The 18,145-nt window shown below is 44.7% G+C and overlaps 1 protein-coding gene across 1 annotated transcript in view; it reads left to right on the top strand.

Moving 5' to 3' along the window:
* Window positions 1–18,145, top strand: part of LOC118409197 (probable E3 ubiquitin-protein ligase HERC1) — a 241,474-nt gene that overhangs the window by 178,971 nt on the left and 44,358 nt on the right. The window contains exons 25-49 of the mRNA XM_035810066.1: window positions 330–491; window positions 1,329–1,443; window positions 1,901–2,106; window positions 2,727–2,897; window positions 3,816–3,931; window positions 5,590–5,728; window positions 6,015–6,202; window positions 6,880–7,116; window positions 7,576–7,702; window positions 8,212–8,406; window positions 8,505–8,739; window positions 9,297–9,421; window positions 9,922–10,098; window positions 10,573–10,679; window positions 11,295–11,421; window positions 11,782–11,963; window positions 12,106–12,224; window positions 12,649–12,769; window positions 13,299–13,382; window positions 13,674–13,798; window positions 14,332–14,681; window positions 15,052–15,180; window positions 15,671–15,794; window positions 16,314–16,451; window positions 17,355–17,782. Coding sequence (XP_035665959.1) covers window positions 330–491; window positions 1,329–1,443; window positions 1,901–2,106; window positions 2,727–2,897; window positions 3,816–3,931; window positions 5,590–5,728; window positions 6,015–6,202; window positions 6,880–7,116; window positions 7,576–7,702; window positions 8,212–8,406; window positions 8,505–8,739; window positions 9,297–9,421; window positions 9,922–10,098; window positions 10,573–10,679; window positions 11,295–11,421; window positions 11,782–11,963; window positions 12,106–12,224; window positions 12,649–12,769; window positions 13,299–13,382; window positions 13,674–13,798; window positions 14,332–14,681; window positions 15,052–15,180; window positions 15,671–15,794; window positions 16,314–16,451; window positions 17,355–17,782 — 4,227 coding nt within the window. The remainder of the gene's footprint in view (window positions 1–329; window positions 492–1,328; window positions 1,444–1,900; window positions 2,107–2,726; window positions 2,898–3,815; window positions 3,932–5,589; window positions 5,729–6,014; window positions 6,203–6,879; window positions 7,117–7,575; window positions 7,703–8,211; window positions 8,407–8,504; window positions 8,740–9,296; window positions 9,422–9,921; window positions 10,099–10,572; window positions 10,680–11,294; window positions 11,422–11,781; window positions 11,964–12,105; window positions 12,225–12,648; window positions 12,770–13,298; window positions 13,383–13,673; window positions 13,799–14,331; window positions 14,682–15,051; window positions 15,181–15,670; window positions 15,795–16,313; window positions 16,452–17,354; window positions 17,783–18,145) is intronic.

Raw genomic sequence — 18,145 nt, 5'->3', positions numbered from 1 at the left:
AAAAATAGCATTTTACATTATTTGTAAATTAGTTTTCCACCAGTCTGTCTACTTTGATGATTCTCAGTGTTGTGTCACAAAGGTTGAGCACAGACAGATAGCATGTTTTTCATTGACATGTTGTGTTCTACCATTCTGTCTGCAGTGATGTCAATTGTAGTATCCAGTATTTGATTATAAATTGCTGCGGTGTTCCCTAACATAGGGGTAGGCAGCAACCAGCTAGTCCTCATACCTCACTTCCAAGTGGCTCTGTCCAGTGGGTCCATGCATTACAAAGGATGGAGTATTTCACATTGACGTCTTGTATTCCACCCTTCCATTCACAGTGATGATCCTGAGCGTTGTGTCGGAGTCGGTGGTGTCAGGGGGCACGGAGCACAACCTGGGGGACCTGAACCTGCCCTCCCCCCTGCTGCAGCTAGTGGACTCTTCCAGTCTCCTCTCATCCACCCTGTGGAGCAACATGCAGGACTTTGCCAGGAGCAAAGGTACTAACTATCATCTGAAAAGCAAATATACAAATTAGCAGGTTCCTTTCTCAGCACTGGAACACTGACTATAATTTGAAAAGCAAATACTAGTTTAAATGTACAAAAGTAGTGTTTCTCAGCTCAGGAACACTAGTGCTGAAGTGGTTGTCAGCACTAGAAATATGCTCTCAGCACTAGACTTCCAGTGCTGAGGCAGCTTCAGCACTGGAAACCCTCCTGTCAGCACTGGAAACTGAGTGCTGAGACTACAGTCATTCCTGTAGTTCCAGTGCTTGAGATGTTTTAGCTCTCATATAATCTACAAAATCTGAGTCCGTCACACAGAACGAGCGAGCCAGCATCAGCACTGGAACAAGGCTGTTCAGCACTGAAACACCAGTGCTGAACTTTCTTCAGCACTGGGCGCCCGGTGCCGGGCCGATTTGACCAATAGTTCAGCACTGGAACATCATAGGGAACCCGCTACTTTTGTATATTTGGGTTGAATTGGAATTAGTATCTACAGTCTAACCTGCTCATCAGGGGACTAATAAAATCTGGTCTATTTGGACAGGTGGTCACTATAGACAGGATTCTTAATGCTTGTCTCAATGGGAAATATTATGTAAGGGATCACCAAAAGGTGTTCATTTGGCCAGGTGGTCCTTAACATGTAGAGGGGGTCACTCGTACATTGTTTGTAGGTTTTACAGTACAAAAGGTCTATTTTGCAGATGTTCTATTTCAAGTGACAGAGGAACAGCAGGAACATGCATTAATATTGTAGTATTACACAATAGGTTACAAACTTGGTGATGCTTAACTTGTGATGTTTGTTTTGTTTTAATTTGTCAGACTGGGACACCAGTGAGTTGACGGACGACCCTGTCCTGGACACGGTGTCACGACTGCTGCTGGCATGTCTGCTGAAGCACTGCGGTCTGCTGCAGGTCGCTTCACAACCGCACAAGTAAGTTTTTTCTTTATTTGTTTGTTTGTTTATCTGGACACGGTGTCACGGCTGCTGCTGGCATGTCTGCTGAAGCACTGCGGTCTGCTCCAGGTCGCTTCACAACCTCACAAGTAAGTTTGTTTGTTTGTTTGTTTATTTGCACAAGAGAATACATAAAACATAATATAAAAGCAATACATAAAAACAGGCACTTACAATAACACATACCTCAATTTTCTACTGAACACCTACACCTGGGTCAGGGATCCCAGCAGCAATATAATCAAATAATGGAAAGTGAGTGAGTGAGCTCCAGTCTTCCTTGACAAAGACTAGAGCTGTTTCGTTGAAAATTTGGGTAAGTCCAATTTTCGTGTTGGAAATTGCAGTTTAACGTTTCCAGAATCTATACAACTATGGATTCTACCAGCATATGGATGAGCTTTCATTTTGAATGCTCTGGTCTTGTTTCCAGGGGATCGCCCGGCCGCGGGTTGGTGGAGGTGTACAGGTGTGTGTACAAGGTGCGGAGGAAGCTGCTGGCTAAGAAGCCCCTGTCCGTCCCCGCCTCCCCTAAGGACATCGACCCTCCCGCTAAAGGTGTGGACAAGCCTCCTGATGAGGAGGAGCTGGAGATCGATGAGAGGGATGAGGAGGAGCAAAGGGATAGAGATGAGGATGGTAAGTATCTTCTCATCAATGTGTCATTTTGTAGTTCAAGAGTAATGCCTAGTATCCGTGGGATAGCTAATATCCGTTGTTTTAAGAACAGGGTCGGTTTCAAACTGCATTCTTTTGAAAAGAAAGCTTTTGGGTGCGAAATTTTACAAATAAATCATTCTGAAGTTCATCTTTTCGGCACATGCACGGCAGGTCTGGAGAAGTCCCAGGGTAAAGATGAGGAGGTACGACCATTGCCGGAGACAGAGACCCCATATACCCTTCCCTTTAATTATTTCTTCCCATTTCAGTAATCTTAGCATCGCTATTCCTTAACCAGAACCATTCTGCTCATGCATTGCAGGTCTGGAGAAGTCCCAGGGTAATGACCGTTGCTGGAAGTGGAGACCCCGTACCCCTCCCTGTGTCAGGCCTTCATCATTATTTCCTTCCCATTTCAGTAACCTTAGCATCACTATACAGTAAGGCAGGTTTAGAGAAGTACCAGGGGAAAAACGAGGGAGTGTGAACGTTGCCGTAGGTGGAGACCCTGTACCTTTTGCTGTGTCAGGCCTTTGTAATTATTGCATGCATTTCAGCATCACTATTTGGTAACTAAAATCATTCTACTCTTTTATCAGGTCTGGAGAAGTCCCAGGGTAAGGATGAGGAGGTGAGACCGTTGCCAGAAGTTGAAACCCCATACCCATCCCTGTGCCAGGCCCTCATCCAGCGCTGTGTGTTCCTCCTGCTTGCTGTCAGACCCTCCTGGCCGAGTGAGGAGGAACTCCTCTCACTCAGTCCAGCCAAAGGTTAGTCAAATTACATTGGAACAGATTCGTGTAATAATATTTAGATTGTGGCTGTGTCCAGCTTTAAGATATTTCTGTCCTACTAATTTTGTACAAGCCCATGTTGTTGATTTTTGTTGTTAAATGTCATTCTAAGCATACAACAATACATTTTTTATTGGGATTGCAACAACACAATTTACAATGAACTACCATCAGTAGAACAAATATGCATATTATAGATATTTCATGACAAAAGAAACATGCACACATGACTAAGTGACTCAGATTAATCAATCTATATTGAACTGAATCATAAACTCTCCTAATGTTAAAAAAGACTAAATAAAGTGACAGAGCTTGGGGAAGTCAGAAGTCAAAACTGGTATTAGCACAGGACTTTCTACTAGGACAAATTTATTTCTTGATTTACCACATTTCTGGAAGGATTGATATGTGCACACCTTACGCACCTCGTACCTACAGTGTGTTATACCTGTTGTAAGGTGATTAACTGCTTATGCAAAACAAACAAACAAATGATTTGATTTGATTTATTGGAATTGCAACAATACAATACTCGCGGATCACTGGCAGTAGTAGGCTGGTTTTGTGATCCACACATCAATACGTATACATATAAACATTACATTAAAACACTGAAAAGATAGAGCATTGGTTAAAAAACTATTAACGTTAAATACAATAAATCAACATTCAGGATGTGATCTAAAATATAAATTAGTCACTCAAGGATCGTAATCTCTGCTTGATCATACTGAGGCTTTGGGCTTGCTTTACTGATTGCGGCAGTTCATTCCAAAGTCGGGAAGCATAAGGGATGAAGGTAGATCTGTACGTCTGGGTCCTACAGCGAGGGAGGTGTAGGTAACAGACAGTACTGAAAATTTTAACAGATTGTGTCTGAATCCCCTGCAGGACTGAAGGCAGGCCTGAAAGAAGTCAGGCAAGCTGAGAATCAACCCGAGGTCGGCCACTACGAGTCATCTGGTAGCGAGGATGAGACCACGATGGCATTAGCTGCCAGGATACCTGTAAGTTAATCCACAATGCCAAGATTTATCAAGAACTGAAAAGGAAAATTAATATAACGGGGCCGCGTAGCACATTGGTAGTGTATTCGGCCCGTGACCGAGAGGTCGCCGGTTCGAATCCGCCTGCCGTGTTGCCGGTCTTGTGCCCTTGGGAAAGGCACTTCACACGACTTTCCTCACTTTACTCAAGTGAAAAATGAGTCGTCCCTCGGATAGGACGTTAAATGGAGGTCCCGTGTATGGGGAGAGCCATACCCCATGCACGTTAAAGAACCCCCACACGTGCGATGTTGCGGTGTGCGTTGGTGCAAATCCTTCTGTCGGGAGTTGGTGATTCACTTCAAATCACCCGGATGGAGGCCTGGCGAACCTGTCTCGTATCAGCCTCATGGTGATCTACATAATTCACCCGGACGGGTGTGTCACCCCGTAAGGGGCGGTATAACCCGTCTTGTGCGAACATGTGCGAACATGTACAGGGTTAGCCCTTGATGATAGCCTACGGCTAGTTGGGCAGCCCTGGCTGTTTGTAAACAGCTGAACAAATAAATGAATAAAAAATAGTTGTGGGATGTGAATAATTTTGTTGCTAGTAGTAGGTGAAGTCCTGTCATTGGAAAGCATAACTTAAGAACACATTCACATTCAGCACCAAGGACAGGGACCAACGTTTTTCAAGAGTCTCCAACTCCATGTTGTTTGTTAGCCAATATTCCACAATGTAAGGTTTGAAATTGGAACAGGTCTGTAGTTGTAGATTTATCAAGAATTGTTTCAGCTATTAGTGTTTTGCAACATGACTTGTGTATCTGTCTTCGTCTTTTTTCCTGTTCAGTACAAAAACTTTATGTACATTTTATGTAACATTTCAGTTAGTGATTCCAAGAAGTTGATCAATGATTGTGCTTTTTGGTTTCCAAATGACAGTCTTTTTAATGCCTTAAAATCAGGACCCCAGAAACTTGGGCCAGGCCTATAAACTGACGAGAGAGTGACTGCATGTCCATCAAATATTTGCCTTTTTTATGTTTTTATTTTTGTTTCACAGTCCTTCGTTTTGATGAAGTGTGTGGGTCAGGTCTATGGGATAATCCTATTGGTCCATTGAAGTCAGGCCAGTTCAATTTCATTCTGAAATCAAACTGGCAAAGTAGTGTAGGGAATTGCATGTATGTCTGAATACTTTAGATTTTTACACGTGTCACATTGTTTACAAAAATCAAAATGCTTGTTTATGTTGTCATCTTTTATATATATATATATTACTTATCAGGGCTTGAAATTCATTTTTGGGATTAGGTGCACTGGTGCACCCAGCTTAAAAAATTGGGTGCACCAAAATATTTTTGGGTGCACCACTTAAATTTAAGTAGAATATCAAAAAAACCTACAAACAAAACTTACTTACAAGCTATCAAATTCTTAAACAAGTAACATGACAGACATTTTTATTATCTTTCTAACACTTAGATGTCAAGAATATGATGTATACTAGTATAATTGATATCTTTCCATACATAAACCTAAGAAAATATTTGGGTGCACCCTGTGCACCCACTGAACAAAATTGGGTGCACAGTTCCAATTTTGGGTGCACCTGGGTGCACATGCACCCAGTATTTCGAGCCCTGCTTATTCAAATTGATGTCCATTTCCAGGAGGGTATGCTGTCCTCGGGCTCCTCGGAGGAAGACGACCAGAGACAGGGGCACTCTCACGGCCCTGACCGATCCCTCACTGCCGTCAGAGAGGCTCTGAGACGTCTCAAGTGGAGACAGCATCGTGTGGGACTGACAGGTATTTTTTTGTGGCTGTGTGCAAAAATCTTTGTCATTCATTTTCATTTAATCTTGTAGGGTAGTCCCTTCAGTTTTCGAAAAACTGATTTCAAAGGGAACCCTGCAACTTAACAATAATCATGTAACATATATAAAACATAGATAATGGAACATCCGCTGACTCACCAACCTGACAAAACTATTTACTAGGAACCGACCATTGTTGAAAAACACTTTCCAAGGCGCAGGAAAGATAGAAACTGTCATAATTTCATATCATTGATTGTTTAAAACCCCTTCCCCAGCCCCGGGTGATGTGACCCACGGGTCCCAGTACATGCGGCTGCTGCACCAGTTGATGGACACAGTCGTGGCGTTCGCCTGCGACGAGCCGCTGGTGCAGGCAGCTCAGGAGACGGAGGAGGACCTGAGATGGGGGACGGACCCCTGCATGGTCGCCATGGCAATGTGCCATCAACAAACAAGGGCGGAGGTCAGTTATAGTGTTGAAGGCACTTAGTATTTGTGAGATTTCATGCTTCAGAGGGTCTGTAGAATTATCGATTCATACCCTGCCTTGTTTAAGATTACGGTTTTGCAAATGAGGTCAAACCACAATAATTGTTCTTAGTTTACAACTGACAACTAAATGGATTATTAATAGTGGTCAAAATTCCACTGTACTGCATTTCATTCTTGATAAAAATCACAAATGTACAAGGGAAATTAATAGTTGTGGGATGTGAATAATTTTGTTGCTAGTAGTAGGTGAAGTCTGTCATTGGAAAGCATAACATAAGAAAACATTGGTTTCAGCACCAAGGAGTGGAATCAACGTTTTTCATAGTATCCAACTCCATTTCCTCTGTTAGCACATATTGCATAACTTCAGGTTAGATGTTGAAACAGGTCTGCGGTCGAACCCTTCTACATTTGTCCTGGAAGCACCGCTGGTCATGAGATATGGGTTTATGGGAGCCAAACATGCTCCACCACCAGCCTCCTACTATAGTGAAGAATTTCAGTCAAGGGATTCTCATTTTAGTCAACTAAACTTCTGCATACCTTCTGCATAACTTGGTTTTCCTTGGTGACAGATTCAAGTTAACACAATTTAGACATGTGCCTACCTGGTTGATGGATTGATTGATTGATTGATTTTCCTGACAGATGAGGCTGGAATCCCTGAACCAGATCCTGTCACTGCTGTCCTCCAGTGAGGAGAAGACCGACCAGCCGACGCCCGGGTCCCCGTACCCCTTCCAGACCCGCCCCTCCCCTGCCTTCAACTGCACCTCCCTGCTGGATTCTGTTCATCTGCAGTTTCTGGCAGGATGCTTCGGGTTGGGCATGCTGGGGCCTGTGATGGTTGGAGGGCACAACACGTCGCAACTTCACCACTACTCCGTGAGTCTGGTTTCTTTGTTACCTCTACTAAGGAGTTCATAGTTAACCAATGTGTGTTGCTGCGAATTCAATTACTTTTGGGGTGGTTTTGTTTTGGTAGGAGAAAAAGGAGTTTTTTTGTATGTTTTAGATTATTAGTTGGAATAATTCTGTAGTATAGTGGTCCAACGATTGGTGTCGTTGTGAAGAAACAGTTCTGGAGCGAGTGAGTTCTTGAGTTTGTGAATGAGTGAGTGAGTCAGCAAGTGAGTTATTTACTTTACTAAGATTTATTGAGTTTGAATGAGTGGGAGAATGAGTGAGGTAGTGAAAGCCATCTTGAGTGAGTGAGCTCATTCATTCCTGAGTAAGATTTTGTGAGAGAGTGAGGGAGCAAGTGTGTGAGCGAGCAAGTGTGAATGGGTGAACAAGAAAGTGAGAGAGAGTGAAGTAAATAACGAGCCCCTGTCTCTATCCCAGGATGGCATCAAGGCTGGCAGCAGCACGACTCAGCAGGAGATCCAGGCTGCAGTCCACAAGATCTACAAGTACCTGGTCATGACTCTGTCCAGATCTGACTCACAGCAGTCAACTTACAGCAACAAAGGTACAAGCTTCGTGCATCAAGTCTCATCCTGGCATGTTTTGAATGGTGCTGTAATTGATGTACTGTATATTTATGCTCCAAAACTTCCGTCATGGCCTTCCTGCTAGGGGATTTGATTTTGTGGTAGCAGGAAATGGAGCGGTTTTGAGTTTGTGGTAGTGCCTTCTCACGAATTTAAATGCATTTACAGTACTGTATTGTAGTCACATACTGTAATGAAAAACCTAGCATCTATATGAACTGCCAGTCGGCAACCACTTACTGGTAATACTTGGCAAGAGTGCTACAAACCAACAGAATAGTCCACATTTGACTTGTGTTTTTTTAACTCCACTCTTGTTTGTTTTTATCCCCGCAGGTGCCCAGGAAAGACTTCTCCTGAGCACTATCTCTGCCCTGAGTGTGAAGTATCAGCCAGTGGACGTGTCCCTAGCCATGTCCTTCTTACAAACCCCTACGTCGCCAGTGTGCTTTTTTTAATCCACCCTTGTTTGTTTTTATCTCCACAGGTGCCCAGGAAAGACTCCTTCTGAGCACCATTTTCGCTCTAAGTGTGAAGTACCAGCCTGTGCACTTGTCCCTATCCATGTCCTTCTTACAAACCTCTACGTCGCCAGTGTGCTTTTTTTCATCCACCCTTGTTTGTTTTTGTCTCCACAGGTGCCCAGGAAAGACTCCTCCTGAGCACCATCTTTGCCCTGAGTGTGAAGTACCAGCCAGTGGACATGTCCCTTGCTGTGTAGCTTTAACATCGCCAGTGTGTTTTTTTAACTCCACCCTTGTTTTGTTTTTTTCCTCACAGGTGCCCAGGAAAGACTTCTCCTGAGCACTATCTTCGCCCTAAGTGTGAAGTACCAGCCAGTGGACGTGTCCCTTGCCGTGTCGAGCGGCCTGCTGCCCCTCCTGTCCAGACTGTGCGGCACCAGCCCCACCCTGTCCCACCCCCACCAGCTCATCCTGGGTGGTACGTCCCAGTTGTCCCTGGTGCTGCAGGTGGCCAGCCTCAGGCTGCTGCAGATTCTCGCAGTCACCACAGGGTGAGTGGGTGATACCATTTCTTTCATTATAGGGGTCCCTTTTACGTAGAGCTTGATAAGCGCTTTTAATTACGCTCAATTCATAGCTGGACAGCTCAAATTGAACGTAGTAGTCATCTCAGTGTAGTATACAATCTCCCATGATCCCTTTAGACTGTTTTTGTGATCGCTAGGAATTCTACTATGTTTTGTTTTGAATTCTAAGGACGTACGCAGACAAGCTGAGCAGCAGTGTGGTGTCTGCCATGGTGGACTTGCTGTGTATTTTCTTGTCTAAAATGGTTTGTTCTAAATCTGTAGGACGTATGCAGACATGGTGGATATGCTGTGCATTTTCTTGCCTAAATTGTTCTGTTTAAATCTGTAGGACGTATGCAGACAAGCTGAGAAGCAGTGTGGTGTCTGCCATTTGCTATGCATTTTCTTATATAAAATGTGTTGTTCCAAATCTTTAGAACCTATGCAGACAAGCTAAGCAGCAGTGTGGTGTCTGCCATGGTGGACTTGCTGTGCATTTTTTTGTCTAAATCTTGTAATATTATGTTCTATATCTGTAGGACGTACGCAGACAAGCTGAGCGGCAGTGTGGTGTCTGCCATGGTGGACCTGCTGTGCAGCCAGATGAGTGCCCTGCTGGAGGCTGCAGGAGGTCAGACTGTCACAGGGACGAAGGAGGAGGAGGGTGAGATTTACTTGTATATAGTATACATATAGTCCATATAGATTTAACAACCCTGTATCTGGATGTAGAGTTCACAAGTTCATTTTGCTGATGGAGAGGGTCGCAATCTTTAGGAAGTGACATTAAGCCATGGTTCACTGCTTGTCGAAAACATCAAAAGACATCAAAATTGAAGACATCTTTTACAGCTCCATAATTTTGTCCCCAAGCATAATTGATTACAATAACTATGGTTTTTTTACATATATGCCCTGTCTTGCTAAGTACATGAATATGCAAGGACCTCAAATACTAATAAGATATACCAGTACTGGTATGGGTTCTAAAACTACTCTAAGGCTCATACATACATGTAAGAACAGCTTCTTCTCGTCTCTGCTTTTGGATTCGTCAATGAATGTTGAGGATGCAAAAGAATTGAGCACATGTCATAAATCTAAAGAGAGGTCCGAAACTTTCCAACAATATTTTCCAAAATATATCTAACATTCTCCACACAGACAAGCCGAAGCTGTCCACCCGTCAGATGAAACTTGCGGAAACTGCGCTGGGCGACTTCCTGGTGTTCCTGAGACGTGTGGCGTCCTCTCGCTCAGTGCAGCTCAAGATGGCCTCCCGACCTTGGACCAACCTTCTCCTGACGATCGCAGGGTCGGGACAGGAGGAAGGCACTTCAGGTGATTTGGGTGGAATCCTTTTTGATTGTTGATTTGGGGCAACTCAGTTGCCTGGCCAAGTGGATCAAATTCAGCGGATCCAAGGGCGGGGGTTTGGCCCCAGCTTGGACATTTTGTGAGGGATGTCATTTGTCGCTTGAATGGTGATGTTTGGACTGCAACCTTATGTATGAGGGAGCTTCAGGTGTCAAACCTCTATCTGCACACAAAAGAAACCAACACGAAGAGTAGGGGTGACCCTGGTGTTCTTGGCAGCTGGAAATGCAAGCCATAGCAAAGCTGCATTGCTCTACCATTAAGCTACTTGAAAAAGCATCATGCTTCACTTCAGTGGAGGATGACTGCTTCACCTTTATGAGCACGTAGAACACTTTATTGTAATCTATCTCCTTGTGAACCATTGATAGTACATGCATGTATTACAATGGTGACTGTTTTCTAGAGTACATGTTGAATCAGATGCTCTTTTTGCAGCCCTTCCGCTTGTGAGCAACCTGAGGACACGCCTGCTGGCCCTGCACCTGCTGGAGGCTGTGTTACCTGCCTGCAGCCCTGCTACGGACGGGCAGCACATCAGACAGGTTTGTACCTACCCATGACTTAGTAGGCTCTTCCATTGACCCCCTGACCTGGAATGTCCGTCAGCCGTGTTACCTGCCTGCAGCCCTGCTACGGACGAGCAGCACATCAGACAGGTTTATTTTGTACCTCCCCATGACTTAGTAGGCTCTTCCGTTGACCCCATGACCTGGAATGTCTGTAATCTTTGTTACCTGCCTGCAGCCCTGCTATGGACGGGCAGCACATCAGACAGGTTTGTACCTCCCCATGACTTAGTAGTCTCTTCCGTTGACCCCCTGACCTGGAATGTCTGTAATCTTTGTTACCTGCCTGCAGCCCTGCTATGGACGGGCAGCATATCAGACAGGTTTGTACCTCCCCAAGACTCAGTAGTCTCTTCCATTGACCCCATGACCTGAAATGTCTCTCATCTGTCAGAGATAGTATAATTTGCAGATAAGCTACATTTGTACTGTTCTACCAACCTTGAACTCCAATACTGCCAGTCCCACAACAAAAGCCCTTTGCCCATCACATCCTGTCTCTCTGGTGCATGAGACGTGCCCACATGTATCATGTGGAGATAAATCTGATTTCTAACTGTGATCTCCAACCAATGTTCCTGTGCCCGTCAGGTTTGTGACCAGCTGTTCAGCCTGCTGTCCACGTCCATGTGGGAGACCCCGCTGGCCGCCTCCAGACAGGCGCTCAGGCTCAAGGAGGAGGAGATCGACAAGAAGCTGCTCAAGCACCAGAACCCAGGTAGGTTGTACATTCATGTGGAAAATGGTCTTGTGTAAATTTCAGTACTATCACCAAAAGCAGTAGGTTGTACGATCATGTTGTCACTCAGAGCAATGGTGAAGCCTTTCTGACGTATTCACAAATGTTTATTCAGAGATTGCCTCCAAATTTAGTTTGGAGCAACATGCAAGGTAGCAAGGTGGTTTTCTAGTTAGGTTTGTTGACTTAGAATCTAATGACTCCATAAATGTCATTATCTCCAAGCAGACCTAAAGGTTGCAAGATCACAACTTTCAGCCAAGACTATCCATGAACTATCATACCCTACGGATCCCACCACAGGTATCCAAAAGACATGACCTCTCCTTTTTGTTCCAGATGCAGGATCTCCTGATGCATGCTGGGAGGAGGAGAACATGGCTGTACAGGAGGCGAACTTCGACCCCGAGCGCACGGTGTGCTGCACAGTGGAGAACGGGCACACTCTGGTGCACGGGGCCGGGGGCAGAGGGTACGGACTGGGATCCACAGGCATCTCATCCGGCTGCTGGCAGTGGAAGGTACCAATACCATTTTGTGGTATGAAAGTACAAGTACATGTACATTGTGCATCCAATCTCGAACCCCCAATGACCCGGAATGTCTGTCAGAATGGGTCCGTGAAACTATTTACGGACACAAGTTGTGCTGTTTACATTTCAGTTCCTGATTATCAAAGAGAACAGAGGTAACGAGGGCACTTGCGTGGGAGTGTCGAAGTTCCCTGTCCAGGACTTCAGCCACCGCACCACGGCTGACATGTGGCTGTACAGAGCCTACAGGTGAGGAAACACATTTCTGGAGTTGCACAGAAAGTGCACCTTTTTTTTCAACTTTTATCTAGTTTTGCATGGCTTAACCATAAGTTGAATATGAAATTCTATTTACCACTTCCTCTGTGACCGGTGCAATGGCCGAGTGGGTAGAGTGCTTGCCTTGCATTTGGTAGGTCGTGAATTCGATCCTCGGCAGAGTCATACCAAAGACTTTAAAAATGGTACATGCTGCTTTCTCTGCTTATCACTTAGCACTAATGAGGAACAGTATGGAAGTTAAACACACATCACTACCAGCGGACCAGCCCCCTGCTATAGTGGCTTGCACAAGTGTGTGGCCCAAGGGCTACAGAAATGGAGATGGGCACCACCCCAAAGCATCTGTGCAGATGTACGGGCAACTTTAACTTTTTAACTCCCTCCCCTACAGCGGAAACCTGTACCACAATGGGGAGCAGTCCCTGGCCCTGCCCAGCTTCACCCAGGGGGACTACATCACCGTAGTGCTGGACATGGAGGCCAGGACTGTCTCGTTTGGCAAGAATGGAGAGGTGGGGGCGTAGATTATGTTATCTCTATCTATCTTAGTGATGTCCCTGTAGCTCAACTGCAAGCAGCCTCACAGTTGCGCTGCACTTTTACAGTAATTTAGGTATCTCAGGACTGTGTCATTTGGCAAGAATGAAGAGGTGGGGGCACTGCTTATGCTAAACCTCAAATCCTATCTCTCTCTATGTATCTTAGTGATGTCCCTGTAGCTCAACTGGTAGCAGCCTCACAGTTTAGCAGGACTGGTTCTTAATACATTAGCTGGTAACTGGTTTCTATATAAAGTTTCTTTATGATGCAGCTTACCTTACATCCTTCCACAGTTAATATTGTATCTGTCAACAAGCAATATTACTACAGAAAAGTTTTGTCCTCCTGTTCCTAAATTGTCAAAGGTTAGCTCATTTCCTGGTAGTAGTACATGTATATGCATGGCATGTATAGGAAAGAGCATAGATTGAATCAGGGAGAAATGCACGAAAATTACCACAAAGACTAACTCAATATGCACCTTCTCCACTCTCACTACAGGAACCCAGGCTTGCATTTGAGGATGTGGACTCCACCGAGCTGTTCCCTGTCGTGATGTTTTACAGCAGCAACCCGGGGGAAAAGGTTGGGAAAGAGATACGTCATTTAATTTTGTTTAAACTGAAGTATACCTGAATTACAAACCTTAAGTACTTGAGGGTCAGAAGTCAGATGCGTCATGGTATCAGAGTTTGTTTGAAGTGTGGTTGCTTGTTTTATCTCAAGCTTACGTTAGTCAGTAACCTGCTATAAGGTTACTTGAAATACACTTAACAGCAGGACTGTGGACAAATGAATTATAGAAACAATCAACGTCAGTCAACAAGTCAAAAACAAGAATCTGAAAATCCCTTGCACACCTGCTTTATTTTCCAGGTGAAGATCACAGACATGCAGGTGAGAGGAGCTCCGCGTGACCTGCTGCCAGGTGACCCCACCTGTGCTCCAGCACCTGCCGTCACCTCCGAGGCAGCCGTGCAGCTGATTCGTACACTACACAGGTGAGTAGTGTTTCCTTACAGTAACTGTTCAAGCTTTTTCTGTAAAGGTCCTTTTATATAGGTATTAATTGTATGGAAAGATACAAGCCTGATACTTATTTGTTTTCTTCTCTTGTTTTGTGTTAAACTTTGTATTGTCAACCTCTAGATCCCCCCAGAATTTGTATTCCTGTATAGGAAACTTCATTTTTAGCATCTTTGGTTTTATATTTAATTTAAGAGACGTAAGCCTGACCTGCCAAAAAGCAGTTACTCAAGCAACTGGATATGATTTTGGAAACGGTCAGACGTTTCGGATAGAATCCACTACCTTTCGTCACTGACACTGAAGTGATCTGGAAGAAACTGGTCTTTTATACCCTAACTTTGAATGAAGACAATTTTAGATGTCCAATATGAAACATTGTAAGACAAAGTCAAGCTGAAGACAACTTGGATTCCAATAGAAAACAAAGGTAAGGCAAAGTCAAGCTGAAGACAATTTGGATTCCAATAGAAAACAAAGACTGACCTTTCTTTACTTCTGATAACAGGCAGGAAGGGTGGACTGCTCACATCAACAGCTGCATCATGGACCGGCTGGGGAACATCAAGAGGCTCTACGAGATGACTCTCATGCAGGAGACAGAGACGGGAACGTCCAAGACCGTCACCAAAACCGACAAATCGAAACCAGCCGAGGAAGACACCACCGATGATGACAAAACAAAGGAGGAGGCTTTGAGTTCTGATCAGAAGGAGGAGGAAGAAAAGGCAGAACCAGAGGATGGAGAGGAAGGAATAGCGGAAGATACGGCAGGGAAAGATGAGACTGAGAAAGAAGGAGAGTCCTCTAAAGCAGAAGAGGTGGAAAGAAGATCGCCAACAATCGAAGATATAAAAGGTTTGCCTATTAGCAGTGTACCATAAAAAAATACTTGTACTGCATATTCTTTCTGGAGGTCTATTTGCAAGTAGCAGGGAAGAGAGATGAACACAATGAAGAGCCATTTGACTACTCTTAGACTTCTAAATCCTGATCTTAACTGGTTGGGTTTGTTTTTTGTTCTGAATCAGAAAAATTAGTAATGAAATTTGATGGCTTTTTTTCTAAAGATCTACCTTCTTTGGTGCTATTAAAAGGGACAGTCGGAAGTAGTTGTGAGATATATTTCATCTTCCACCATATTTGATGTTCTTGTGATATCCTTTCCCTATATAATGAGAGTGAGCATCAATTCTAATTCTGATTTTAATTTCAATTCTTATTAAAGGTTTACTAGATGAGAACATCCAGCCAGCAAACCCAGAGACAGCCAGACAAGCACCGGACATGCACCTACTGGAGCGGCTGTGTCGGGAAGTCTGGCCAGCTTTGGTGGTGATCGGGGGAGTGGACCAAGGTCTGTATCTGTATGGGCGATATAACTGTAATCTCCAAGCAGATCCTACGGTAGCATAAGATAGTATCAAAAGCTGACAGAGGAGTGAAGCTGGCCTAGAAGTGTCTCTGGTAGCCTAACACACTCCTAGGCCGGCTTCACTACTCTTTTTGGTAGCTTTGAAGGGGTACTCTGTGTCTTCTTCAGCCCGGTAGGTCATGTTGACTGTTGTGTGACAATAGACAGTCATATACAGGCTTGAGATTGTGACCTTCCCTGTCCCATTATAAAGTGCTATGTTGTGGATCGCCTCCCTCACACCCCTTGCAAACCATTTTCACAGCACAAGTTTTCTCTTTTAGACCATTTTCCTCCCATTCTGTGCACCCTTGTATCAAGAAGATCAGCCCCATAGAACTGTAGTTATGTATCTGTTCAGTAGATACCATGCTTTGTACCTTGTACAATTGTTGTGCAATAAAGTTATTATTATCAACTGTCTTTTTGTTAGGCCTGCGGCTGGGGGGACGTTGCGTGCACAAGCAGTCGTCCCGGCAGGCCACCCTGCTGGGGATGGTGAAGGAGGGCAGCGCCTCGGCTAAGGTGCAGTGGGACGACGCTGACGCCACTGTAAGGTAGGGTTCAAGTTTACATCTTCAAAACAATACATAGATTCACGTAGATAGTTTAATCAGCTTGGTAGATAAATTGGAAGAAAGTCTTCAAAAGAAGACTTTGTTCAATAGATAGATTTAGTTTGTCCCCAATATACAAGTGGTAACACAACCTAGTTGTTTTGACATGTACTAGCATATGAATCCATTTCCATGACTTTGTGGACATTCATTCCTAGGCTACACACCGGCTCGGATATGTTGTAATTGATTGCATTTGATATTACATATCATGATGATGGAAAGTCCCCTTGTGGGGGAGCTTCAGGGGAATTTCAAGTGCCAAACCTCTGCACATAAAAGAACCCAACACCCTTTTTTTGAGAATGGTCATCCAGTGTGCTTGGCTAAATCACGAGCCATCACAAAGCCACATTGCAGTTATACTAGCTACTTGAAAAGTATCATGCCTTGCCTTAATTTAGGATGATTACTAGTACTTTGTTTTCTAACGTCAAGTCTTTGGATTGCTTTCTCCAGTGACACCCCAGTGACCAACCTGGAGCCTGGTGACTCGGTGCTGTTTGATGCCTACAAGCTGCAGGGCCTTACAGCAGACACGTTACAGGACCTTCTTCACCTCACAGGGGTTGGCACAGATGACTCTCTGGTGGACAGGTAGGACTGGGGTCAGGGTTAGGGGTTAGGGTAGGGTCTAGGGTTAGGGTAGGTTTGGGTTAGGGTTAGGGTTAGGGCGAGGGTTAGGTTTGGGTTAAGGGTTAGGGTTAGGATTAGGGTTAAGGGTTAGGGTTAAGGATTAGGGTTGGGGTTGGGGTTAGGGTTAGGGTAAGGGCCTGACAGCAGACACGTTACAGGTTTTGCTACATCTCACAGGGGTCAGAACAGATGACTCTCTGGTGGACAGGTAGGTCTGAGGTACGTCGATGTAGGTTAGACATCCAGGTAATAAGATACGCCAAAAATAGTTACTCAAGCAACTGGATATGGTTTCAAAACCATATCCAGTTGCTTGAGTAACTATTTTTGGCGTAGGTAGGTCTTAGGTTAGGACTATATAGGGTTAGTGGTAGGGCGAGGGTTAGGGTTAAGGGTTAGGGTTAAGGGTTGGGGTTAAGGGTTAGGGTTGGGGATTAGGGTTTGGGGCAGGGTTAGGGTTGGTTTTAGGTTCTGACAGCTGACACGTTACAGGACCTGGTGCATCTCACGGGGGTTGGCACAGACGACTCCCTGCTGGACAGGTAGGACTGGGTTTAGGGTGAGGGTTAGGGTTTAGGGTTGAAGATAGGGTTAGGGTTAGGTTAGGGTTAGGGTTGGGGTGGGGGTATGGTTAGGGTTAGGGTAGGGTAAAGTGTTAGGGCTAGGATAGGGTTAGGGTTAGGGGTAGGGTATATAAAGGGTACAGGACAAAGCAGCTTTACTTCTGTTCTTGTACAGGGTGTTCAATAGGACCAGACCAGTCAGGGTTAGGGCTGGGGTTGAGTTAAGGTCAGGTTAGGGCTAGGGTCGGGGGTAACCCATAAGGGTAAAAGATAAAGCAGGTTTACTTCTCGGCTTGTCCAGGGTGTTCAACAGGACCAGACCAGTCAGGCAGAAGACTGCAGAGGAGCAGCATCAGGACCAGCTGGAGAAGAGCCTGGATGCAGACATTGCCTCTGCTATGCAGGAGGAAGGGTCTGATGGCAAGGAATCAGAACCTGCTGTCCAAACTACTGACTCACAGCCAGCTGTGGCTGAAAAGACAGACGTCGACGACAAAGATAGTACAGAGTTTGCTGAAAGCAAGTCAGAAGTCTCTGAAATGAAAAGTGATACAGACTTTTCCGAAAGTAAAAGTGAAGAAGACAATGCGAAGACGGAGGTTGCGGAAGAGGAGAGGTCCACGATAAGATCCAGGCCTTCCGTGTCTTCAGGATGTCTCAGTCTGAGCCAAGCAGAACTGATGGCACTACAACTGGCCTATCTGCAGCTGGGAGCTCTCAAGGCACTGGGTATGTGCTGACTACAGACAGACTTTGCCATGTACACATGTACCATGTATGTAAAAATTGTGTATATAGACTTATGTTATAGACTTATAAGACTCATTGTAACTTTAAACTTTGTCTGCATTTAGTTGAAGAAGAAATGTTGGATGCATACAATTCAGGTACAATGTAATGAATTGGATATACGAACGAGGTCTTATTGTTGAGTGTTTTTTTTTTTTTTGCTGTAACCTAAACCTGCCAAGGTCTCCTAGGAAAGAGGTTGAAGGGCTTAGAATACTTCTCTGTTCAATTTTCTCTCCAGGTGTGATAATGGGCTGTGGTAAGTATGCTGAGATGCTGCTTGTCTAAAAAGTTCCTGGAGGA

The sequence above is a fragment of the Branchiostoma floridae genome, chromosome 2, assembly GCF_000003815.2.
Source record: "Branchiostoma floridae strain S238N-H82 chromosome 2, Bfl_VNyyK, whole genome shotgun sequence".
In the NCBI taxonomy this organism is placed as follows: domain Eukaryota; kingdom Metazoa; phylum Chordata; class Leptocardii; order Amphioxiformes; family Branchiostomatidae; genus Branchiostoma; species Branchiostoma floridae.
The sequence above is the reverse complement of the archived record's forward strand: the minus strand, read 5'-3'. Positions and strand labels throughout refer to the sequence as shown.